Source organism: Saccostrea echinata, unplaced genomic scaffold (genome assembly GCF_033153115.1).
Source record: "Saccostrea echinata isolate AGI-Se365-2 ecotype Australia unplaced genomic scaffold, CSIRO_AGI_Sech_v1 ptg000015l, whole genome shotgun sequence".
In the NCBI taxonomy this organism is placed as follows: domain Eukaryota; kingdom Metazoa; phylum Mollusca; class Bivalvia; order Ostreida; family Ostreidae; genus Saccostrea; species Saccostrea echinata.
In genome coordinates this window covers 14,393,562-14,420,491 of record NW_026889764.1, presented here as the reverse complement: position 1 = coordinate 14,420,491, position 26,930 = coordinate 14,393,562, and the positions used below count along the sequence as shown (strand labels likewise).

The 26,930-nt window shown below is 32.6% G+C and overlaps 1 protein-coding gene across 1 annotated transcript; it reads right to left on the bottom strand.

Annotated features, from left to right (window-relative positions):
* Window positions 1-871: 871 nt before the first annotated feature.
* Window positions 872-26,930, bottom strand: LOC133187903 (uncharacterized). Its single transcript, XM_061323296.1, has 2 exons — window positions 26,697-26,930; window positions 872-2,372 (listed from the first exon to the last, which is right to left on the bottom strand). The coding sequence occupies exon 2, from the start codon at window positions 2,316-2,318 to the stop codon at window positions 1,188-1,190; it is 1,131 nt and encodes a 376-aa protein (XP_061179280.1). The 5' UTR covers window positions 2,319-2,372; window positions 26,697-26,930; the 3' UTR covers window positions 872-1,187.

Here is a 26,930-nt window from a genome sequence, read left to right as displayed (position 1 = left end):
CTACAGACTAATGCACGGGCTATGATATACAACACAATAAATGCAAAGTGCAGAAAAAATATATATCATTGTGTCAATAGATCGCAGCAGTAACATGATCAAAACAATTTTTACTAGTTCCATCAACTGTTCAATTTTTATTCACCTCTGTAATTATTATCCAGAAAATTCCACTGTTTGCGTTCATATATAACAAACTCCTATGTTGGAGAGTACTTATTGTAAACCCTTTTTTATAAATCATTAATTAATAATTATCGGATGAGAAATAAAAATAAAATTTAAACACAGTTATAACAATTAAACATGGTTTAAAGCAAGTTTATAAAACATTAATCTCTTAATTTTATATGTTATGAATAACAAATTATTTTACCAAAGTGCATTTCTGACACAATCACAAATACATTGTCATGTAGATCGGCTGCTCTTGCGGCCGATAGTTTAGAATCCTGCGGCCGATGATAAAGAAACATGGTAAAACATGATAGTACAGAAAAGTATAATTAATTAAAATTGTTTGAATTAATTACAAGATCAGAAGTGAATGGAAAACTGCCTTTTTTGTGCCTCTACTATATATACACTGTATAAGAACACTGGAAAAGAACATTTTTTGTTCTCATGGCGTCGTTGCTAATTAATGCCTATGGGGCAAAATATTTACTCAACATGACGGTACATTAAACTATTTTGTTGTCTGCTGGAACAAAGTTTCCAGAATCAAATGATTTTATTATGTATTTCTATGAACAGTTAAATTTTTAATTACTATTAATACGGATAACTAATTCTGAAAAAAAAAAAAAAAATAAATAAATAAATAAATAAATAAAAAAGTCAAATAGTTACATGTACATATATTTGCTTTTCCAGGCATTGACGGACTTTCTTTGAATTATGTTTCATCTCCAAGTTTCCATCATTCTGGTTTTTTTTTTTAATTTGTTTAACTCTGTGGTTACCGTCAAGTAACGAAATTTAATTCCTAACACATTTACATGGAAGCAATGAATAAACAAACAACAATTTATTTCAAAAAGCAGATTACGAAAAGCAAGAACAATTGTAGAAGTTAAAATCCATAAAAATTCAACTCAGAGAGCATACAATAAAATATGAAAAAAATATAAAGTCAGAAAATAATACGACAATTCATTAAATTAAAATTATTGAGTTTCCTTTTACTATCCATACACAATTCCCTCGGACAGTGAATTGATCCAATGTAAGGTTTCCTTAAAGTGTTGTCTCCGAATAGCCCCGCGGCTGTGAGTACAGCGATAAAACATCTTTCTCAATCCGAGGCGGAAACGAGATCCAGTTATGAGGTAAACGAAAAAGGTAGCACATTTATTTGTGTACAACATGTAGAAAGTTATGGAAAACAACATCTCAGAGTGTCCAAAATCGGCTGTAGAAATGGCCAGCTGCATACTGAAAGGGAACGTTAAAAGGAGGATAAGAATGGATTCCCCAATCAGCATGGGAGTAACTGTTTGCCACTGCCTAAATTCCCCTGACCCGTTGCTCTTTTCGCTACAGAAACACGAATTCCTATGTTTCAATGGCGATGGCACTTCTTCAGACACAATCAGGCTTTCTTTTCTGTTGGAACAATGATGACGTCGAATTTCCAAGTGTGATGAAGCATAGAGTTGACGTACCAGAACTCCATTGGAAGCAGCGATGACGAGAAAGCATAAAACTAAGAAACTCACATGTAGCCAAGGCCAGACATTTTCCCAGAATATTTTGTAAATTTCAGACTCCGGAAAAACATCGCACAGCTTATCCCTCATGTGTCCAGATTTGACAATTTTTGATGAGAATGCAAAGTGAATATTTTTCACAAGGACAATGAGTAGAAGAAAAAGAATAATAAACTTTGGTCTTCTGTGAGAATACTTTGATGCCCTGCTCTTTAACGGGAGATAAACTGCAATTGCACGATTTACGGACATTGTAGTGGAAAGGAGAATGCTGAAATCACAGTTTCCCCATCCATACACTTGGAGGAATTTACATATATCCGTCATTTTGTCTCTGTCATATATATTTTCAAAAGACACATAAAGCCAATGTGTTGTCATAGAAATACTAAGACTGAGCGCATCATTTAGTGCCAGTGCCGTCATGTACACGGAAATGTTCTGACATTGGAAAAATCGCGTGCGCATGACACAAACAATAAAACTGTTGCATATTAATCCAACCACGATTAAAATCGGAGGATAAATAGTGTTCAGAATCACAAAAGGTGTCCCTGATAGATCCCTCTCCAGGTAGCTCATGTTCAAAGTTCTGTTGTTAGTCATTTTTCCAATTCTAATCGATTCATTGAAATCATTCTTCGTAGAATACAACACCTCCTGCAAAAATAAAACAAGAATAAGTTAAAGGCATAATAAATGCTCTAACAAATTTTAAAACGTTGCCGCACCATTGTAAGCACATGCTCCAATGACGGTTTTAACTGATCATGAAATGCAGGGTAAACAGCGCGGAGAGGAAAAATCCCCCACATCGTTCAAGGAATAAGACGTGGAATCGAACGTGATTGTGAACATTTTGTTTATAAAGGTGTTTCTTTATAACCACAGCAGTTCTTTAATTTATTTCAAGACCGTTCTTTGATCGCAGTCTCGTGAGCGTAATTAGTAAGGAAATATACGCTTTTATTGTAAACATCTCGTTATGTCTGTTCCAAAAAAGCAGAGGAAATTAAAGGGGATGGGCAGATCAATTAGTGGAAATCTATAAATTCTCATCCATAAAGTCTGAAATTGTAAATATGAGATATAAGAAAGGTTCCAGCTAATGACTGGATATCGTCAATTCACAGTATATTTCCATTTGCCTTTTTTCTTTTTCTTTCTTTCTTTTTTTTCTTTTTGTTTTATAATCATGGAAACTTTTTAAAACTTATAATAGACTTATTTGCATAACAAATAAATAATTGACTATGAAAAATGTCTATATGGTAAGCACTTGTCATGAAAAACTTTCCTAAGATAACAGTTACAATTTATGATTGTATGCGAAAAAACCCTGAAATGTGTTTATATTTCGGGTGACTATATTTTTGCGCATTGAGCATACGCTATTGTTCGCATTTTAAACCTTAAAACAATAAATAAATTTTTGAAAAGTTGCTTTACCGATTATTCATAAATGTTTTATTTTCGCTTGAAAACAACTTCGTGGAACTTCAAGTAAAAAAAGTAATTGCAATTGCGAATAAAATATTTCATTGATTTAAGAAGATTTTTAACATAGGGTACATATATCTTCCTTATTTCTCCAGGAAAACAGAAATATTCATATTAGACAATATCAATGAAGTATTACATGTAGTTAATAAAATAATCTGTTCTTCACAGATTCATGCAAGTAAGGTTTTCAATAATTTGATCTTGGTCTAATGTAATGTTAAGAATACTTATACATGTACATGTATTTATGTAAGATTGTGTCATTTACTGTTGATTTCCGTTTATTTAGTCCAAAGGGCAGAGCACTCTATCTGCATAAATCTATCTTAAAATTAGAACTCTTTAGTGAACAGTGTTTTAGAGATTCCTTAAAAGACTTATTGCATGCTCTTAAAAAATCGTTATTTTGTGAAAAATATTATCATGTTTATTAAAATACTGAACAAAATAAACGTTGTTGCAAGCATATATTTTAAGCGATATTGAGAGTTGACATTCAAATAACGGCGATATATATATTTCAATCGGATTTTGGCGCCATATGCATACTGCTTTGACGTCATATGCGACAATTCAATAATCTGCACACTGTTAACGAAATTACAAGTACCAACGACAAATGCAGCATAAAATAGGAAAAATATTGAGAAATCAATTCTTTACTTGTTGTTCAATTACTATAAAATTTGAACTAGGCATTATTATTGAATAAAAGATGAAGTTATAGGTATAAATGCACTAAATATATAAAAACGTCGCGTAAGAAGTTTCATGAAGAATAGTGTAATTTATATATTCACTTTCCGTTATGTCTCGTTCATGTTCTGATTTTTCATTGATATTTTGGCACTGAATGTAAATTATTTAATTTATGATCAAGATGATGAACGAAAGAAAAGTTTATTTTTTTTTCCAAAAGGAAAATAATATTCATGGATTTTTCATATTTCTGTCATAAATCGACATCTGGATTTCATCAAAATAATACAATTTTAATGACAATGCAAACGCATCAACGGCGAAGACGTGAGGAGAAAATGCTTTGCATTTTAGATTCAGTCATTTAATATACCTCATGCATGTCAACATCAAGAATGTTTTAGATGAGGAAGACTTTTAGCTTAAGCCTACATGTATGTTCTTTAACTAATTATTCATAATTACTTTTTAACTACGGCATTGACTTGGTTCATACTTGAAAACTTGATTTTGATCTACGTAAGAATTAAGATTACATGCATGTACGAATCTAAAGACCTCTATTAAAGACGAAAATTAGCTAACTTCGTGTAACTAAGACAGCTAAAATAAAATTTTAAAAAGTTTTTGTTTTGCAGGTTTTAAGAAAGCTTTACTAGTAGTCTTTGAGAGAATTAGAAGCACAGACATGTATTTATGCAATTTTCTGTGATTTTCTTAACCTTTTTTCGTATTTAATAAAGTCAAGATAAAAAGGAGAAAATTTGTATCTTTCATATATTTCTGCTACGTATTTTTTTTCTGGTAGTCAGGGAAAAAATCATTTTCACTTCCAATAAATTTGCTCCAACTCGTTTATTACAATTTAAGTGTTTTAGGTGTCAACATTGAACATGTAAATCAACACAATCAAATTGATGCAAAATTTAATTACGAATTGAAATTGCTAGAATTGTACAGGTTTTGCTAAATCATAAGGAGAGAGAGAGAGAGAGAGAGAGAGAGAGAGAGAGAGAGGAGCAGTTATTCTCATTGCGAAGGGAAATGTTAATGTCAATGTACATGTAAACAAAATAATAATAATAATAATAATAATAATTTAAAATCAATTCACTTTAAATGCAATAAGCTTCAGCTTTTGATAAATTGAAAAAAAAAAAATTGAGGGAATTTGATCTGGAGATGGTAACCAAATTACGATTATATTATGTACCTTCTATATAAAGCTTATTTCTGTTTGAAAATAGTCTATTTTTTCTGAATATAAATTTAATACAAATGTTATAAACACATGTATAAAAATCTTTTAAAAAGTGTACTTTTACACAGTCAGGTACTGTATAGGGGGAAAATAACTCGCGGTGTTAATATTCGCTATATTCACGGTGTTAATAATTCCGTGAATTCAAGAAACAGTGAATAAGTTTTCAATAATCTCCATGTTTTATTTGGAAATTTGGGAATAGACTACGATAGGTATATTTACGTGCAGTACTTGGTCATTTCAGTAATTACGAGTAGTGCTTGTCTTTCAATTATTTTAATTATCACGCTTTCCTTTCATTCAAATCAGCAGATAATAACAAGTATTTGTTAAAAAGCTGTTTTAATAGCCAACGCTACATGTTTCTTCAATCCAAACATGTGGGTCATGGGTTTTGATTACCCGTGCATAACTTATGTTACCCCGTGTATTTGTTTCCAGCATTATTATGCGTATTAGTTTTTATCGACATTTTGGTTTTAAAAAATCATTCAAATAACATCGAACTTGCTGAAGATGTGGAAGGATATTACATTAACACATTTATTACCGTCCAGTGGTTTTTCGCCGCGATGTATTATCCCTTAAAAAGAAAATCTTGGGGTGTACATGCACTCATCGTAATAGCATATAGGAAAGTCATTGGACGTTTATAGTCAAGGACTTTATAAAAAAAAAACAGCACTTGTTTTAATTAATCGTCGGGTAATTATTAAATCTAACTATTTAAACACATGTATAAAAATCTTTTAAAAAGTGTACTTTTACACAGTCAGGTACTAGTAATTTCTAGTATTGATTTTTTTCAGGTAGCCCTTGAAAATAGAAAAGTTTTGTGTTCTTTTGCTGTTATGATTTTAAGAGAATGTCTTTAAATCTTGAAGCTATTCCAGAAATTTGTTTTTGAAGTTTCTGAAGTAGTGCAGGTAAATAGCTTGCATCAACACTGAAGATGAGGTGTTTTTGTGTACATACAATGTACATCTGTTCCGCTCTTTAGCGATGTTATTTAATGTATCTGGACTCTCGATTGTTGATTCCGTCAAAGATCGTGACGGAATATAAAAGTTCTAACTGTAAGATGCAGGTAGTTTGTATATTGGAAAATTTTCATTCTTCCTAAGATAGAGTTTTTTAAAATAAGTAATTAATCTAACAATCCGAGTTGATGTCATTTATCATACGGTTCTTCACACAACCCTGCGATCATCGAACAAAATTGACCAAATATTATCAAAGTCTTTGATATCCGTCTTGTTAAGATTTCTGTAGTATACATTATGCAGGTCATGATTGACGTTCTTATGAAAAACATATGCATGTGATGCTAAGCTGATGTAATGCATTCAACAGACATTTTGCAAAAAAAAAAAAAAATCATATGGCTAATTAGTTTCTTGATTTTAAAGTGTATCTTTAATTGCGTGTGGTAGAAAAAACAGGCGTACAACTGTACATGTATTTCAGATGAACCAGAATATGCCGTTAATTCTGAAATGAAAAAGAATTTCACCATGGATTTTTGATAAAGCACACGAAACAATGATTCTTCTCTCTCTCTCTCTCAGATTAGTATAATTATGTCTTTTGTCTCACTACTGTCATCACGTTTCTTTATCATAAGAATGAAATCTTCGTTTATTTGTTTGTTGTTTAACGTCCCTCTCGAGAATTTTTCACTCATATGGAGACGCCACCACTTGCCGCTGGAGGGCTGCAAATTTTGATCTATATTCAGCTCTCAGGGCCATTGAACAGTGAGGGATCTTTTAAGTGCCAGCACCATCTGCGACACGAGACCTCGGTTTATACGTTCTCATCCGAAGTATTGGTCTCCACGTCCACAGTGGATTCGAATCTGCGACGTAAGAAATCTTTGTAACGAAGACGTTTTAATGCTATAGGACATATCTTTAAAAAATGTAAAAAAGAGACCTTATGTCCACGGTATTAAACATTTCTGTGTCTTACAACATGTAACATTAATTTAAACAAAGAAGTAATTTTAGGAAAGTTATTTTATTTTATTGTTACACAGCATGACCTAATTAGACTTTCAGGCAAAAGTCAGTGATATAAAGTCAAAGACACCGAGTTCCCTTGTTGTGTAGAGTAGAAAGGAAACTAACATAATACTTATTCTAATCAAACAAGAAAAGATGAAGGAATTTAAAGAATGAAATCAACATATGTATATCATATTGTCTAAAGGAAGTAATCTCCATTCAGTTGTCTATATAACTAGACAAATGTTTAAGAAATTCCAAACAATCTATAACAATTTAATTACAGACTTTTGATTTGTTCCAGTCAGATCCCTTGTGAAAGCGACTAGCTCAGTAGCCACAGAGCTGATTCCCGAAGTTTTACTAAAGGTGTAAAAGCCAGTGTGAAGCTATCCAAACACTACCTGTTTTTTAGTCAGCAGTCTTTGTTAGCATCTTCATTGTCAAGATTAGCAGAACAAAACACATGCATGATTGATCTATATGCTAAATTTGAAGTTTAGATTCAGGTTTTTCCTTGCTTAACGTAAACCAAGATCCACAAAACAGGAAGATTTACATTCTTCAAATTGCCGATTTCCATACGCATTCGAGCAGGAAACCGCAAGATTTTATGAATCGTGCAGACAAATTGCACCCAAAAATTTGGTTAAACTTGTTTATTTTGACATCTGAACTACTGCAGCAACATGGCACCGCATCGTCATCTTTTTGAAAACATTGTTCTATATGAAGAAAGTTCTTTTTAAAATCAAAATATTCTTGCTTTAATTAGAATTTTGACAGTGCTTGACAGATGCCATATCAATAACGATGTTAATTATACGATTGAAGACTTAAAAAGCACTATAGATCAAAGTATAATTTTAAAAGTGTTTTAGAAAAAATAATAACGAAAGACTAATCATAAATTTACTTGGCATTTTTTAAATGTAATTGAAATGATTTCTAAAATATATATTAGAATTATTACTTTGATCAAGGCTTCCACAAAAATGAAGATATTATACAAATGTCCATCAACACCAAAAAATTTAGAAATCCATATGGCTGATGCCAAGTCTTTGGTACTTATGTGACCGAATTAAATGTGCTGCGTAAAAATCTCCTTGGTTAACGCATCTCCGTATTCAATAAACTTGAGGGGGTCGCCTGTACTGTAAGAACAAATCATCCATTGGTTAAAGAGCGCGGATGCAGACAATGCATCTTTTATCTCAATAGCATTTAACAGGATTGAATTTGTGCCTAAAACTCATCTCTCTTACTTAATTCTATAGTAGTTCCGTCGCGAATTGATATTGTAGTGAATACAGACAACTCCCAGATGTGATTTTGTCAAGTTCAATATGCCGCTATAATAGCTTAGGTATGAACTGGAGTAGCATGGACTCTATTGAACCACATACAGTGTCAAAATTAACCAGAGAGTAGAAGTCACTGACCTTTCCAAGCAGGAAGATTAACAGCTGTAAGTAAGAAAGTGTTCGCACCACTTGAAGATTTAGTTGCTGACTTACAGAATTCAATGTAGAAGTAAGGCATTAAAGAAATATTAGGGAAGGCAAGGATATTGCCCTTTCAGTGTAAACAGTTATAGAGATATCAATTTCATAATTGACATCAAATAAGAAGTACAAGTCCTTGCTTTTTATGTATCGTTATTGTACGTCAAGAAATTACTCTGTTGAAAATCATTCTGATTCTACACAAGTACTCTGAAGTTGAAATCAACAAGTGGCTGGAGTTTCTCATTGGCGATATTTATAAACTCTTTGGAGATCAGGTCTTCAAACAATCTGTTAGAATTTTAATGGACAGAACTTTTTATTTGCCGACCTGTTTGTATATTCTTATGAAGCAGAATATAATTAATTCTTCCAAAACTCCTACATGAGCAAAAGAAATCTATTTAAGATCAACAATAGGATATATAGACGAATTTAAGCTAACTGTATTTATATGTCAACTTGATAAATCACATTGAACTCGAAATAAGGGACACTACACAGTATGTCAAATCTACTTCATACTCGGATACTCAGTAAGATACTGACATTAAACTCTAAAGGCCAACTGACTTTTTTCAAAATTCAAAATTATAGGATGACTTCAGCTTTTCCACGTCAAATTTTGCTATTTATTTAGTAATATTATACGATCACCTGTATAGAAAGTGTTTTTGTCTCCAAATTGATTCGACACTCAAGAACATGTTTTGAGCACGATGATTTTTTTAGAGGTAGGCTAGTGACAAATAAGTTGATTTTACAGGGTTGTAACTATCTCGTTCAAAGTCAGAATTTAGAAAATTCTTGTTCCCACATATAATCTATCATTTGGTCGTGTTTTGGCTGTAATGCTCCCCACCAATTGGAAGGCCAGTGTTTAATTCTATCTTTAACTACAAATTGCTCAGTTTGCCTGATCGATACGGAGGAAACACGTTGCGTGTGACCGGTCGACAGGGGGTGTTTACTCTTCCTAGACACCTGATCCCACTCTTGATGCTTCCGAAGTCGCTGTTAACTATTCTTATCCTTTACTTGATTTATGAAATCAATCACTTTATGTTATTATCATCTTTTACATTCAATCGATGAAAGTTTTGAAAATAGAGGAGCTTCTCAAACAATTACTAGGTTTTTTTTTTTTTTTTTTTTTTTTTTTTAAAAAAACTTCTTGTATAAAAAAAATCGATAAATTAAGAACAAAATTTTTATTGGAAATTCGTGACAAATTAAGTTTATTTAAGGAAAGCAAAATCACATAAAGAAGAATAATTCAATCTCAAGAAAATCATATTATACAAGGTAAACCTGACTTATTACAACTTTTTCAAATTGACATCAACATTTGAAGAAAAAAACATGATCTGCATAAAGAAATTCTTGTATAAAGCGACAAAACGTTATGAGATATGTGGCACAGTCTGTGTGTCACTCACTTAAATATGTTGAAATAAGCTTACTATAAATAAATTTAAGGTGAACTTTCAAAAGAAAGCAAGTGCAAGTCTAAATGTTTCCTCTATATTACCGATCCTATTTTACTAAAAGTAAAAGTGATCAAACATTCCCATCTATTGCACGTGAGGTAAACATTCCTTCAAATGTTTGATGGTGACTGCATGTTTCTGTTCAACCTAATGTATAAAGCCAACAAACCCAACACAGCCTGCGGGGAGTTGATCTTAACACAATGTATTTAGCTGATGTCTCAAATTATTTTGTAAACATTTAAGTCTCAGATCCGGAGTCTGATTTGATTGTCAGTGTTATATTTATGTATTCACATAAGATATATACATATGTTTTTTTTCCTTCAGATTATTCCCATTAAAATATACGTATACATGTATACTTTTCTTCTTCGTTCATATTACATGTAACTTTTCATTAAGAGAGAGAGAGAGAGAGAGAGAGAGAGAGAGAGAGATGGGGAATATATGAGTTCAGCTTTTTAGAAAATTGATGTAAAGCAGAGGAAAAACTGTCTACCCACTTCAACTTTTTTATTGCATTATAAAGAATCTATGATTAAATGTTTGTCAATGTGAACGAACTAAGCTAACACTTAAATTCTTTGCTTAAACCACATTTGAAATAAAAATGAAAAGTTCTAAAGTTCCTAAAAGCGTTTTTTCCAAGTATTATTCGTTTACATTGATTTCATTTCAATATTTCCTACCTCCCTTTTTATTCATATTTTTATGTAAATTCATGAACAATAAATTGCAAGATGTGTTGATGTAAATCTAAATATATTTAAAGCGCGTTCTTTCCGAGTATTGATCGTTGACCTTAATTTTATTTCAATATTTCATATTTCCCTTTTATCGTAAAATAATGATAAATTGAAGGGGAAAAAAACCGTCTCAAGCGACGATTCACAAGATAATGACGATATGACTCTATAACTGTTTTTAAATCGTTCTTTCTAAGTTTTATTATAAAATAAATTGAAAAAAAATCTCAAGCGATAATTCACAAAATTTGACGATGTGAACATAACTGTTCGGTTTCCTTGTGCTAGAATGAAAACTAAAAGTTGAAGTTGAGCAGATCTAGGTGAGGAAAAGCAAAAGTCTATATAAAATCGTTAATTGTAAATAAATTGTAAAACACAGGAGGTCAAAGAATTGATATAGTTGAAATTTAAAGTATTTGATATAATGAACATTAAATTTGGCATTTAAAAGATGTCTTTGTGTAAATGCATTCAAAGCATTATTAAAAATGAATTTCATCAGTAGATTTGAAATTTACAATTTTACTACATGTAGTAACTGCATGTATGACTTTGTAAAGTATAAAGTTAGTACAAATTCAATAAAGATAAAAAAGAACATACCTGATTGGAATTCCATGAAAAATGCAGCTATATGTGAGAACAGGGTGATTGTTCAATCTTAAATCCAGTGCAATTTTGAATCTAAATAAAAGTCTGCGATATTACTCCGTTTTCATGTATCTGATTTACTGGAGTCAATTCATTATGATTTAACCTCGACTGACAGCAATAAGAATGCAAGCAGGTAAGTAGATATTAGAATGACGGGGAACAGCTACCATGTCTACATATACAAACATTAAGATGAATCTTTTTGTTAACATTGCGTGCGTAGAATTTTGCAGATATTTTTTTTCGATTCTTAAATTTAAAAACAAAAACACTAACGCATAATATTTGAAAACCAAAGAATTGATACAAGAGCACCAAATACAGTGTACCTGGTCCTATAGAGAATGAGTTTCTCTTATTCATAAACTGCTTGATGGTGATGTATACACGTAAATGTCCGAAAATTAAAGAAAATTACAATCCATTAATTGATAATTAGAGATCAGGAATAGAATCGAACAAAAGAACGAACGAACTGGCATGTAGCACTTACATGTATTCAGTGCACAAAGTAACCATTGTTAAATACTTCAGAATAACAGTAAACCACAATGAAAATGATTGGAATCATCCTGTTTAAAATTGAGGCATGCGGAAATTTTTCATATATTTTTAGGTATTAATGATTAATGAGAGTGGGATCTCTAAATTGTTTCTAGAGTTACAATAATAAACAACCTCTGTATATTTTTTCTGTATCTGAGTTATTCTCTGACATAATAGTGTCTTGATACACCTATTTATCACTAACAATAAGAAACTTAGTATTTTTTTTTACTTGACCAACTTTCGAGTTTTGCATTCTGAAGCTATCTAGATTACAACTGCGTATCTCTCTGAGAACAGATTTAGTTATATGTATCTAGACAGACTGATGCATTTTTTGTAGTTTGAAAGTAATTAGCATTCAAGATACTTGTACCTGAGAATCAGTAATTTTTTAAATCATATCTTCTGTGGCACGTATAATTGATATATTAAGGTGATAACACTGATGAAGTTTACTTACACTGTGAGTGAGTCGCATTCCTTTAATTGATTGATAGGATTGATTGATAAGATTGGGAAAGAAAACAAAAGTTCAAGCGATAAATCAAAGACATTATTTATACTGTGATACAGATAGCAAACTTGACAATCAAGGTTTGTTATGAAACTAATTTATTATTTCTTTTTGGCATATTTTTGATTATATACATATATCAGAAGATATTATAATGTAGTTCAAGAGATTCATTAAAATTTTTACAAACAAACTTTTTTATTCATCAGAAAACAGGTAAAAGGGATTAAAACACAGGCACTTGTTTCGTATACGGGGCACCCCTACTTATTTTTACCACAAGGTACCTAACTCAATTTCAGGCACCCCCGCTTCAAGCTCGTATTTTGTTTATATATCAATCATTAACCTACTTTAAAATGACATCGTTCGCTTCGAAAGACTTTTTTTCTTGTCAAATTAATCATTTCGGACGTCTCTGGTTGAGCCTCTTTATTGTAAACCACTCATTTCTTCCTTGAAAATTGTCTTGATACAAAATAAGACTACGAATCGGATACATAAACTTCCGGTTGGGTTATAAATGTAGGATAAATCCAGAGACTTACGAGAATTCCTTTCCGAGGTCTCTGGTTTTATCCTTCATTTATAACCCAACCGGAAGTCAATGTATCCGATTCGTAGTCTTATTTTGTATCGAGATAATTTTTGAGGAAGAAATGAGTGGTTTACAATAAAGAGGCTCGACCAGAGACGTCCGAAACGATTAATTTGACAAGAAAAATGTCTTTCAATGCGAACGATGTCATTTTAAAGTAGGTTAATGATTGATATATAAACAAAATACGAGCTTGAAGTGGGGGTGCCTGAAATTGAGTTAGGTACCTTGTGGTAAAAATAAGTAGGGGTGCCCCGTATACGAAACAAGTGCCTGTGGATTAAAATCTGAAATAAAATATTTCAAGCAAAATGTGAAATATGTAGATAGGAACAGTATTCAAGCTCAAAGTCCATATAAACAATTCAAATCGGGAGCAGAGCAAACACAGACCTCTAAAACATCAGAGGCGGGATCAGGTGCCATGGAGGAGTGAGCATTCCCCGCCGACAGGTCACATCCTCCGTGTGCTCCTTGTCATGATCAGGAAGAACGGAAAAATCCGTGGACAATTCAGTGTGTAAATAATGGCTTGACAATAAGTATGAAAAACGTCAGTCAGCATTTGACTTTAAGATAGGTTGTATTTAAGACAAGGTCATTGTATCGCCCATAAAACTTGCGAAATGATGACTTCAAACGAGACTGTTGATATCCCTGTTTCATCAACTTGATTGTCAAAAGCTTGCCTCGTCTTAGAAATTTTTTTATACGTAGAACATGCTCTTGCATATCGAATTAACTGGTAGACATAAACCAGTATGCAAGTAATAAGGGTATATTGCTACATAAATGAGGGAAGTTGACGATTGAAAAATTGAAGTCATCACTTTATCATAAAGCTTTGTTATAATGTTCCCATTAAAGTCTTTTTCTAGTAAATTATCCAAATATGAAACAGATGTGTCAGACTCTGTGATATCTTTTATTTCAAGTTCACTGGGATATATCGAGTCGACATATGAATGGAAGTAACTATTGCTAATTGAAGATACGTCGTCGATATATCTAAATGTCAAGTTGAAGGCCACAGCACGCGTTTTCTTCTTCTCATGTAGAAGTTTTTGAATAAACTCTGCTTCATATGAAAACAAAAATAGGTCTGCTAATAAGGGGACGCAATTGGTTCCCATGAGAATTAACAACAGATTGTTCGAAGACCTGATCTCCAAAAAACTACATAGACATTGTCAATCAGAAATTCAAGCATCTTTTTAATATCAACTTCAGAGTACTTGTGTGTACAATCAGGATGTTTTTAACAAAATAATTTTGCAAATGACCAATGACAAGGTAAGTAAATTTACGAGTTCCATTTTAATTAAAAAAGCAGCTGTCTATGATGTCAAAAATCCTAGACTTTAACTTATCATGGGGAATGGTTGTATAAAGTGTTGAAAAGTCTTGATGTTATTGATTTTGTAGAAGTTTTATGATTTCAATTTTTTTTATAAAGTCTTGGAGTTTTAAATTATCCACATTTGATTACAATACACCACTTTTCGAATATACTATTGTAAAGTACCGCTGATATTTCTCCTTCACTGCTGTGAATTATTTTCGTGTGGAGTAAAGAAAGAGGCTTGGCAGGACATTGATTGGAACCCACTATGTATCTTTGTAAGGATTTTTATGGAGTTTTGGAATCCAGTAAAGTTATGATAATTCAGATTCATCTTGATTGTTTGGAATATTAAAAATATTTAAAAATGACCAAATACATACAGAGATTCTCTGTTCATCTTATTTTAGAAACAAACCAGTGATTTTTTTTTCCACGTCTTATTCATATACTTATAAAGTCGCCCGAATGGCTCAGGGGTTAGATCGTTTGCTCTAGAGTCGCGGTGCAAGGAGTTGATTCTTACGACGCGGGTTCGAATCCCACTGTGGGACGTGGAGACCTTCGAATGAGACAATATAAAGCAGGGCCCATGTCGCAGTAGGCGCTAGCTCAATGGCCCTAATTGCCGAGTATAGGTCTAAACTTGCGGCCTTCCCCCGGCAAATGGTAGCGTCTCCATGTGGGTGAAAAATTCTTATTGGACGTTTAACAACAAACAAAGAAACATAATACGTACCCAAATAAAATTCTTGTCGATACCATTTCAAAGTAAATCTATTCCAGGTTACACACTTCGAAAATTTTCATTATTGAGTATGTTTTGCAAACATTATATTATAAAGTGGGGGCAAGAGTGAGCATTTTATTATTTTTCTTATCAAAAGCATGCATAAAAGTCGCTAAATTCAAGGTCTTAAACTGCTTTGGGACAGAAGGTGATGATTTGCATTACGCGTAAGACAGAGAGTCGTTGAATTAAGGTAAACTTTAATGGTCGCATACATGTATGACAGGAGGTCCCTTAATACAGGTGGTAACTATGGGAAATTTGATTACTATAAATCACGAAATTTTCGCGATACCATATTTTCGCGAGATAGGTATTTGGTATTTATAAGTGAGACAAAATTTTCTCGAATTCTGGGTTTTGTTGTATATACTCTATACTTATGAAAATATATTCGAGAATGAAAGTTTCGCGAGCAGAACGTCTCGCATAATTACGCGGAAATTAAGTTCTCGCGAATAAAAAATGATTTACAGTATATACACTGCATATCTCATATATGATTTATAAGGAATTAAATTTCCTTAATCAGGTACACTGCTTTATTTTCATCCATAATTTCTTTGTATGAAGACAAGCAGTTGTTTCCAAATCCCAGCTCAGTAGCACAGTCGGTTGAGCGCTCGCTCCGTGATCGGAAGATCGTGTGTTCGAATCACGGCCGCGACTAACCTAGTCGATAAAAATAGGTAGCAACGGTTGCTTCGCAAAGCGCCCGACACTTTAAAGTGACAGTTGCGGGTCCTTCGAATGAGACTTTAAAAACCGAGGCCCCGTGTCACGGTAGGCGTTGGCATGATAAAGAACCCTCACTGCTCAATGACCCTGAATGCCGACTAAAGGTCTAAATTTGAAGCCCTTCACCGGTATATGGTGACGTCTCTATATGAGCGAAGAATTCTCCAGCGGGACGTAAAAAACATACAATCAATCAATCAATCAATCAATCAAATCCCGCTACATATAAGTCTTTCCTCTTCCATTTTTTACAACAGAGATGCAAATGTTCAATACTACGTATAATAATGTTCAAAAGAGTGTAATTTAAAATTCTTTAATAATGTTGCTAGAATCGTGTGATAAACATGATTTTTCTTTAACTAATTCTTTAACTATATGTGTAGAAACTGTAAAACTTTTTGTAAGATTTGATACGAAAGTGTGGGATATTTGTTTCTTTGATAGGTCCATACCATTTTGACAGCATTTTTATGGCGAACTCCGGGGTAGTGTTACATTTTCCACTTGTTCATATTTATCTAGTTATAGATGTCAAATGATGATGTCGTGATGGAGTATTTCTTATAGCAAATAGATACTCTGACGTCTATAATAAAAATATATGATAAAAATATTTTTTATATTTTATCAGTTGTTCTGATAATTTATCAAAGTTACGTTTCTCAAAAAATTGCACACCTCCAAAATAACGATCTGGGTGCTGCCTGAACATACCCGTGCAATTTATAATTCTTGGAAGAACTGCAGCCTTCGTAACTAAAAATTCTGACATCAAAACTCATTTATAAAAATAAAGTACAATATTACACCGTGTTGGATAACAGAATCCTCCCTTTTCTTCACTATGCTGTGTCAAAATGAAATCCAAAATACACCAAGTGATCATGAAGAATATCAAATGACTTGATTGTTTTCTTAAAATCATTTTGAGGATTCAAATATGTTGTCAAATTTGTCAACTTGAAGATGAAATCGAGGTAAGTTGTATTGCATACATTTAGATGAACCGTTTAAACACATTTTCTGGGTTTTCAATGCCTGAATAATTCTTAAAAAATGCATACCTTTTACATTTAAGGAATCACTGCCTAAGCGAAGCCCGTTATGCATAAATTATTCCCTGGCATACTCTACTAACTAGACAGTGATTCCTTATATTTCCATTTCACTGTGAAATAAAATTGTAAATTTAGATTTTAAAAATGTAGACTAATAGATTTAAATTACACGAGGCTTCACATGTCAATTTCAGTAGTCCCAGCCCACTGACGTCAAACACAAAGACAGCCACACGAGAATTACATGCATATTAGGTCTTCTTACCTCCTGACCTTTTGCTTGGCGAAATTTACATTCCGGTAGAATGATCAAGAAATCAACTCAGCTAACTTTCAAAGAGTTATCACAGAGAAAACAAATAGAAATGGAAATATTATATTAAGTCTTTGATATTCATTTATTGCTAAATGGAATAATCTGCCAATTTTCTTCTACATATATATATGCAGCACATTTATATATTTTATATTTTCTAGTACTGAGTGATGGTAAATAAATTCATTATAATGTTAGTTTTAGCAGAGTATTATCAAATGCTTCCTGGTTATCAGTACAGAAGAAATTGCATGAAAAGAATTCTGGCTGTACTGAGAATGATTTAATTTTTTTTTTACAGGAAAACGATGACATTGATGAAGAGAATTCTACAAAGAAAACATAAAATCTTGATCCACAACATAATTAAGCATTATATAGCATTGTTATAAATAAACACAGCGCAAAGTTGTTAATTTCTCATAAGCTTCGTGGATTGTTACTTACAATACTGGATGAAAGTGTCATAAAAACAAATGCATAACAAAAGCATGACATGCTCCCGAGGTTTAAGATAAAGCAACAGATTATCAGGCGTGGGAGATGATAATTGTACGAGGATGACAGTAAAGTCTGAATGCTGTGTGTAATTTTAGAGAACTTGCAAGAAAAACAAAGATTTCTCTTTAGTTAGCAAATGCATTTCTAGAAAACCTGGAGTTAACGCGCGGTATTCAATTTGTCGGCACGGCCAGGCACTGTTACAGGACCGGTGACATCCAAAAATAATATATACCAGTATATATATAGCACAGAGCAATTCACTTCATAAGGATTCTCATGCACTCCCGCCTTGAACTTAACCATGGTTTGAAACCTTGCTTTTGATGCTGATTGAATTCTCGCAGCGCCGCCTTATACTACACAGTCACTGAAAACAGAAGTGAGTTACAATTTCCATTTTTTTTCATATAAATTTATTAATAAAGGCCCATGAATATTATGGAAAAGGCGATGACGTTGGAACTGTGTGGCAGACTACAAAGCAATTGAAATATTTGGTGAATAATTGTTCATTATACGACATCGACTCGTTTGATTTTGCTTTTGATGCTGATTTTGAATCATGGTCACAATACTGGCCAGTGGATGGAGACATTACATAAAACAATTGAAGCATATTGTAATAGCAATCTCTATAACCACTTAAATTTCTTTGCCACGCATGGTTACCTATTTTGATGAAATTTTGCCAATTATTACAACTTGACACCAGAAACATATATCAAATGAAATTTCGTTGCTATGTGTCTTGGTTGCCATGGTAACAGCCAGAAAATTTGAAAAATTGAGATTTTCAGCTACTTTGAATCTTTATCAAGCCTTCATAAAGACTAAGAAAAACAAACAAACCATTCTCACAAAATCATGACACCTTGTTGCCACTTATGCTATAAAGAAACTATTTAGAATTTATCTCTAAGTAAGTGGTAACCATGGGTACATTTGGAATACATTTTAGATGCTAAAAATGCTGAAAAACGCTCAATATTCATTAATTATAGATGTTACATGATCAAACTCAATCAACACCCAAAGAAAAACAATAAAACTATTTGACCTTAAGTAATTAGGTATTGGCAATATTACTCTAGTGATAACTTTCATGGTTGCCATGGTAACACAGTGTAACCATGCAAAATATGTTGCTAAGACTGGGTTAATGCTAATGTCTTGAGGAAAAACAATAAAATTCATGACTGGCACATATACATCCTTAGGACCTTGCAACACCGACAACATAAGAAAAATTGGGATTAATTGTTACTTTGCAGTGTAACATAGAAACAACGTACCAATTGTTTAAAGGGATTTTTTTTGGCTGCCTTAGGAATTTACTTACCTTTTAATCAAGAAACATATTATTTGACTCATCTTGAATAGTACTTATCTGGTAGAACTGAAGTTGAATATTATATTTTGATAAAGTTTGTTGAAAAATACAACACTGTTGCTATGGTTACCAAGAAGGGAAAATGTTCGATTTTGTTAATTTTATAACAATAGTAAACCCTATGTGCCCGCTTTTTGCATCCAGTTAGAGATTGGGTTGTAGTCAAAATTGAAAGTCATGTTAGATGTTTATAAATATCAATCATAAAAGTTTCGGGAACCTACATACAAGGGTACGTATCCAAGGAAACAGAATGATTTTCAGATTTTTATGTACATCTTTTCGGCTTATTTCCTATTTAAAGAATTGAATTTGATTTTTTTTTTTTGAAATGTGAAAATTAGGGTCACACCAACGCCTTTAAAAATTGACCATCAGTTATATAGAAATATGTTTTTTTCAAAAAGATAGGATAAGATTAAAACACTAAGAGAGTAAATTAAAAATCCCTTAGTGGTATTAAAACCATGGCAACCATTGCCAACCTATAAGAATTATCATATTTCGTCCTTTGTATATGTTACAAGGATCTTTTGTCTTTTATTTGCTTGCATTTCAACCTTTAATTGTTCTTATTTTTAAGCGTATGACTTTATATAATCTAAAGAACAAATTTATTACTTTGGAATACTTTGTTTCCATAGTAAAGTATGTAATAGTTGATTTACCAAACATGTTTATCATGCATTTAAGACATCAGGTCTTCAACTTCCAGAAACAGTCATTGCCACTTGTTTGCTTTGCTGCAAACGTTAACTGTTGGACTCTGAACATGTTGAAAAATGCCATTATTCAAACTTTAGGGCATGTTGCTATGGTAACCATGACACGTAGCAACCAATTTTTGCCTGATTTGAGTTTACCGTATCAAAGACCTTTATCATAGAGAGTTTGGAGAAATTCTGAGACTATGCGTGCCACAGCTCCTATATGAAAGTTCAAGTCATTACAGAGAATGGCTCTTAAATGCTCAAACAAAGTTGTTTTCTAAGTATTGGAATCGTTCGCTCGCAATAATTTTCATATGATAACTTAAACAATGTTATTTTTTGTCTAGTAATGTTGCTTGCTACTAATCAATTTCAATTATGAACGCACGCGTATTGAAGTGAGAAAAAAGTATGGTTTCTTCCAATCAGATATGAATGTACATGAAAGAGTTGAAGAACCCAGGAGTATTTTCCCACAAAAAACACGTGTCCCCAGCAGAGATGAAGACCCAATTTTTGATCTATGCGACTGATAAACAAATACTAGTAGGGTTCCTTACTTCATTGGTTCTCGATTTAAAAAAGGGTAATTTTTACATTCTTATTACAACGTAGGAAAAACATTTAACTACCTATACTTCATTAAAAAATTTATACAATACCTGCAAGATTTGAAATTTTAAGATACATTAATGTTCAGCTGATGATCTACCAAGTCCCTATATTTAATCCTTAAAAAAGTAAAAATTAATTGATGTGAAGGAGAAATGTCAGCTGTACTAAATTGCTACATCATATCAAGAAAGAAGTGGTGTCAATCAAATGCGGATTCTCATAAATGACAAAGATCATTCAGTAAATTTGAAAAATGTACGACTTTTCGAAACTTAATACAACCATTTTTCATGATAAATTAAAAACTAGGTAAAGATTTTAAATATCCTAGACAACTGCTCCTTTAATAATACGGAAAGTTTCAAATTTTGTCAATTGATCGTTTAAATATTTCGTTAGTCCATTATTCTGATTCTACACAGAAGTACTCTGAAGTACGTATAAAAATTAGTGGGATTCCTTATGAATAATATACATTATGTAACTATGTAATTTTTGGGAGACCAGGTCCTCAAACAATCTTTTGGAATTTTTGTATGCTTATTTTTTCCCTAATCATAATTGATATGTCGACTGGATACATTAGATAAAAGACCACACAACCTGCCACAACTCTTAAATATTTAGCTGTTCTACTGAATGTTGACACCAACGGCAAACTTACAACTGAAATTATATGATAAACGACTTTATTTGCGATTTTCCATCGTCAAATTCTCATGTTTAAGAAGCAATATTCCAAAATCACCTAAATATGGAATTTTATCTCTCAACTGATTCGAAATGCAAGAGAATGTTCAGTTTTAAACAAAGGCGGGCTACTGATGAATAAGTTGATATTGCAATTGTCAGGATTTTGAAAATTCTATGGTCGTTATAATAACATTGTTTGCAAATAGTTGACTCGAATTATGACTGACATGTGTCATACTGATTGTCAGGTCGTTGTTTTGATACTTATTTTGACGACTGATTACTCCGTTGCCTGATCAATATAGAGAACTCAAGGTGGGTTTGAATGACAGGAGCACTCTTTCCTCCTATGGACGAAATCCCACCTCTGACGTTTCCAAGACTCCTTTCTTTCCTTTACTTACTTTGCTTTGTTTGAAGGATTTATGAGGATGATAACGGTTCGTTACTTCTTCACCTTCTTTATTTTTAATAATCATCTAATTAATTACTTATTAAGGCATGCAGCTGAAATACGATAAGGTATTCTTCATGCAAACTAATTCTATGGCTAAGGTATAATACCACTTAATTTTGATTGAAAATAGGATTTTATTGAATTATGGCAGTTGACACAAATGTGGTTAATGCAGAGAAAGACATCATACTCTAGGTCTTAAAGGAAAATTATACGGCTTTACTGCCACATTTATTGTGTGTTTTAGCGGCAACCAGAAAGGATCTTGTCTAATGATGGTTCTATTGCTATGGAGAGACAATGATAAAACTGTCGTCCAGGTCTTCAACCTAAAAACATTTTATACCAAATAAAAATTTTAATCACCATTAACAGCAGAATTAGATTTTTATTCATTGATTTTCTTTGTACATCATATGACTTTCAGAACCTCAGATGAGTAGACATAAAATTCTACAGCTGGTTTACAAAGAATGGAATGAAAGATAGAGAAATTAATTAGGTAACCTTATCCGAACACTTCAGTTTTATATTTCCTACTTCCTGTCCATTTAGGGGTAATGTTTATATACTTTTATCAATCATTTCTGTACAGATATGTATTCTATTGCTATTTATAATTTTCAACATTTAAGAATAACATAAATGTTCACCAACTCCAATGACACAGGACTTCTTTATTCATGGCAACATGACCCTGAATTCTCACTTTTAAAAGTCCAGCGAATGACATTAACAGGTACATCTAGAGGTATTTCGAGTTCAATTAATTCAATCTTCCTCTTTAACTGATTACCACAAACATTAGTCTTGATAACTACAAGTATTAGTTAACATCAAAGACTGTATTAGTATGTAAATAAATAAGCGGACATAAAGTAGAGTGAAAGGCGCTAAAATATGACTACCGCTAAAATACGTAAGGTTAGAAACATTTCTCTATTTAAGGGTTACATTCACTCAGATGCAAAAAAGGGAATTAAAAACTACTTTAATTTTGAAATGTTGATCTATGACCATAGTGCTATTAACGAAGTGATTGACTTTTTTCATGTTAGTGGCCTTTGAGTATTTCTCAGAAAAAAATATTTCAAAATTTATACACTTTAATATTTTTCTTATTAAGAAAATAAAATACCGAATGTTTATACAACAAAGCTCTTTGGGTGAAATATGATGAAAATATAATAGTGCTGCTAATATTAAATGAAAAATTATAAGTTTGAACAGAAAACGTTAATTACTAGTATTCCAATCCGAATTTCCTTTGTTGATTTTCTAAATTTACCAAATTTTAATCTAATATTATAGGACAAATTAAGGGAAAAATCCGAACTTCCAAGGTATTAGCAATATACATTTATTGACTGGGTTCGAGGACAACATGCGTTTTGGCGAACCCAAGAACCCAAACTGTTTGCCTGAGGCCGTTGGGCCGAAGGTAAACAGTTTGGTTCGAAGGGTCGACAAAACGCATTTTGCCCGAGAACACAGTCAATAAATGTTTTGTTATACCTTATATTTATTTATTTGTAACACATGTTTCTTTTGCTGGCTTCCATATCAACGAATGCAATTAAAATTTTGCTAATCCCGGTCACAGTGTGACGTAAGCGGTCTAATGTCTCCTCCACAGATCCAATATCTCACTCTACGGTCAAACATTGATTTTTTTTATGACCGCTCAGTAAAACATTAGAAATTTAGACTTTTTTTAAGTATAGATTTATATAGGAACTAATTTTTAAAGGTATAACAAATATCTACATTTGCTATTGTATATTTTCTTTCAATTGTTACATATCAAATTTTGATATTAATATTGACTTATAACAGATGTATTTTTTCAGATACATCGACGACGATTTATCACTTAATAATATATAGTCCCATTCATGCAGGTATGTCGACTCGATATATACCAGTGAAGTTGAAATAAAAGACACCAAAGAATCTGCCACACCTCCTTCATATTTGGATGTTTTACTGTCTATGGACGACAAAGAACAACTACATGTAACAACTAAACTCTATGATGACCTCAGCTTCTCCACAAACAACTTCCCTTAGTTATGCAGTAATATATTCACCAATCATCTGCATATAATGTTTAGATCTCCCAAATTAGTTGATGTTAAAGGGATTTCAAAAACCTCATTTAATGTCAGCATCTCGTAAAATCATTTGTCGTTACAATGATCTTGTATGCAAATACAACCTATCATTAGGTCTTTTAACCAACATATTTCATACCAGTTATTATGTCATTGTTTTTGAAACTCTGTTTTTGTTTCTTTGTTGCTTAACGTCCCTCTCAAGAATTTTTACTCATAGAGACGCCACCACTTGCCGCTGGAGGGCTGCAAATTTAGACCTATACTCGGCACTCAGGCCAATTAAGTAGTGAGATCTTTTTCGTGCCAGCACCTACTGCGACACGGGACCTCGATTGATTGATTGATTGATTGATTGATTGTTTAACGTCCCTCTCGAGAATTTTTCACTCATATGGAGACGCCACCACTTGCCGGTGGAGGGCTGCAAATTTTGACCTATACTCGGCACTCAGGCCAATTAAGCAATGAGGGATCTTTTTCGTGCCAGCACCTACTGCGACACGGGACCTCGATTTACGGGTGAAATATGGAGATAGCGAACAGTATTCAAGCTCAAAAGTCCATTTTAATATTACAAATCAGGAGCAGCGCAAACACGGACCTCTAAAACATCAAACGTGGGATCAAGTGCTATGGAGGAGTGAGCATCCCATGCCGACCGATCACACCCGCCGTGTGCTCCTTGCATTTCATCATGATCGGGAAATAAAGGGGAAATTCGTAGAAATTCAGTGTGTAAATAGGCTGATAATTAGTATGAAAAACATCAGTCAGCATTTGACTTAATGATAGATTGTATATGCTCATCCGACGGACCAGTCCCCACGTCCCGCGGAGAGATTGGAACCAGCGACGTAAGGATCAACTCCCTACTCCGCGACTCTAGAGCAAACGCTCTAATCACTGTGCCACGCGGGCGACTTGAAACTTTGACTTTTCCGTCTACTGATCATTGCATAAGGTTCAGAACAGGGGGCGCTTACGCTTCGGAGGCACCTCCCACCTCTTGTATTTCCAGGGGTCCCTGTTTTGTGCCAACCCCACAAATGTGTATTGTTTATAGGTTTTATGAGATCGAACAATGTTCGTTATCTTCACCTTTGTTATTAAGACCATTTATGATCTATGATATTGTATATTTTAAGAATCTGTTTCTGTCAACGTAAATCCGGAGTAAACGTACTAAGTCTGATCGATATTTCAATTTCCAAATGAAAAGTGGAATATTTTATATAAATTAGTTCTCGTGTTACCATTTAATTATCTTTTTTGTGCAACGATGCCAGTGAATAGATAACTTTTGATTCTTGCAATTGAAATTTTGTACATGCAATTTTTGAGAGATTGCACAAAAATGTCTTCTTTAAAAACAATTGACATCAAAAATGGATAGATGTTTAAAAAGAAAAAAATCTAGATCTTATTAAAATTAAATTGCTTGACTTAAGGAAAATTAAGTTGCTCATAAATTAATGAGGAATTTACAAATTAGTACTTTGATTAATAAAGAAAAGAAATAAATGAGTGTTTACTTTTCATTGATTTTGTAGCACTAAGCATAGAAAAGGTAATTATGTGATAAGATAAGAGTTCCATGATAGGGCTTCATGTCAAAACCTAATTATTCTATTAGACCTGATAAATTATTTCTACAAAAGCAATCAATTTTCCGATGAAATTCTCTCAAAAAGTGAGAAATTCATTGCAGCCAGAATTAGATGTTTATATACCTCTCAAGAAATCTATACAACAATGCTCTTTTGGAACAAAATTAATGGCATTTGGCCTTGCTTAAATTTATGAAAATAGTCAAAGAAAACCATAGTTTCCGAATTATTACAAACTTCCAGTCATAATTAAGTACTTCATCAACAGAGGGGATGCTCCAATTATGGAATAGAGTAATATAAAAATATTATTACAGTATTTTAATTTTTCACTAGGCAAAGAAAATGGAAGAACAGTTACTGTAATAATTTGCAAGGTAGTACCATTTTTGAAAAAAAAAATCATAATAAAAGAAAAGGCATTGACACTCACATAAGAATACTACTTAATTAAAAGACACATAAACAACAAGTCCTATGTAATTAACGATCACACAGCAACCTGTCTAATAGATAACACTGCCTGGGAATATATAGCCAGAACATGAAAGAAAACAGAGAGCTCCAAAATCCGATCTTATCTCAGAAGGGATTAATGTCATTTAAAACGACAAAGCTAGAATAGTAGTTAGTATTAGTGTTGTGAAAGGTTGAGGAGATCGGAAAAATGTCTTGTTCATCTTTAAAATTCGATAATTACACACTTTATAAAAACTAAATTATTGTCCTAAAGGTTTTGGAAGATTAAAGACATAATACATATCTCAGTCTTTTTGCGCGTTGTCTTCTCTCAGGCAGCTGAGAAAAGAAGAAATACCTTTCACTATTGTGAATGTCTTGCTTTAATTAGATACATGTGTAATATAAAAACCTTTGAGATAACTTATATCTAAAAAGAAAATAATATATATAATTGTTTGAAAAGCGCTCTGCTATGTTACAATGTACATGTGAAATTAATTTAATAATTGAATTTTTTCTTCATTTTTTCAAAAACATTTATTTACATATACACACTCTAGAATATGAACTTATTGGTAATATATCAAACGTTTTTAATATAAATTCAATTCAAACTGCAACTGGCTACATAATATTATGACTTACATTTATTGTTCAAAATTCCTTCCATCGTTGATTATGTGCAGACGGAAATTTCACCTGTTCTGTTCCGTGTGTTGCCCTCACCACTACTATGCCACGGTGGATCAATTTTCAATTATCCCTTTCTAACATAAAGACTTTGGTGTACAATCTATCCAAGTGCTGGATCGCTCCGGAAACTCGACATTTGCAATGAAAAATGACGTCACGAAGCAGAAGTATTATTGTCTCAGTATT

Coding starts and splice junctions, on each gene's coding strand:
- LOC133187903 (XM_061323296.1), bottom strand. CDS start 2,318: ATGACTAACAACAGAACTTTGAACATGAGCTACCTGGAGAGGGATCTA.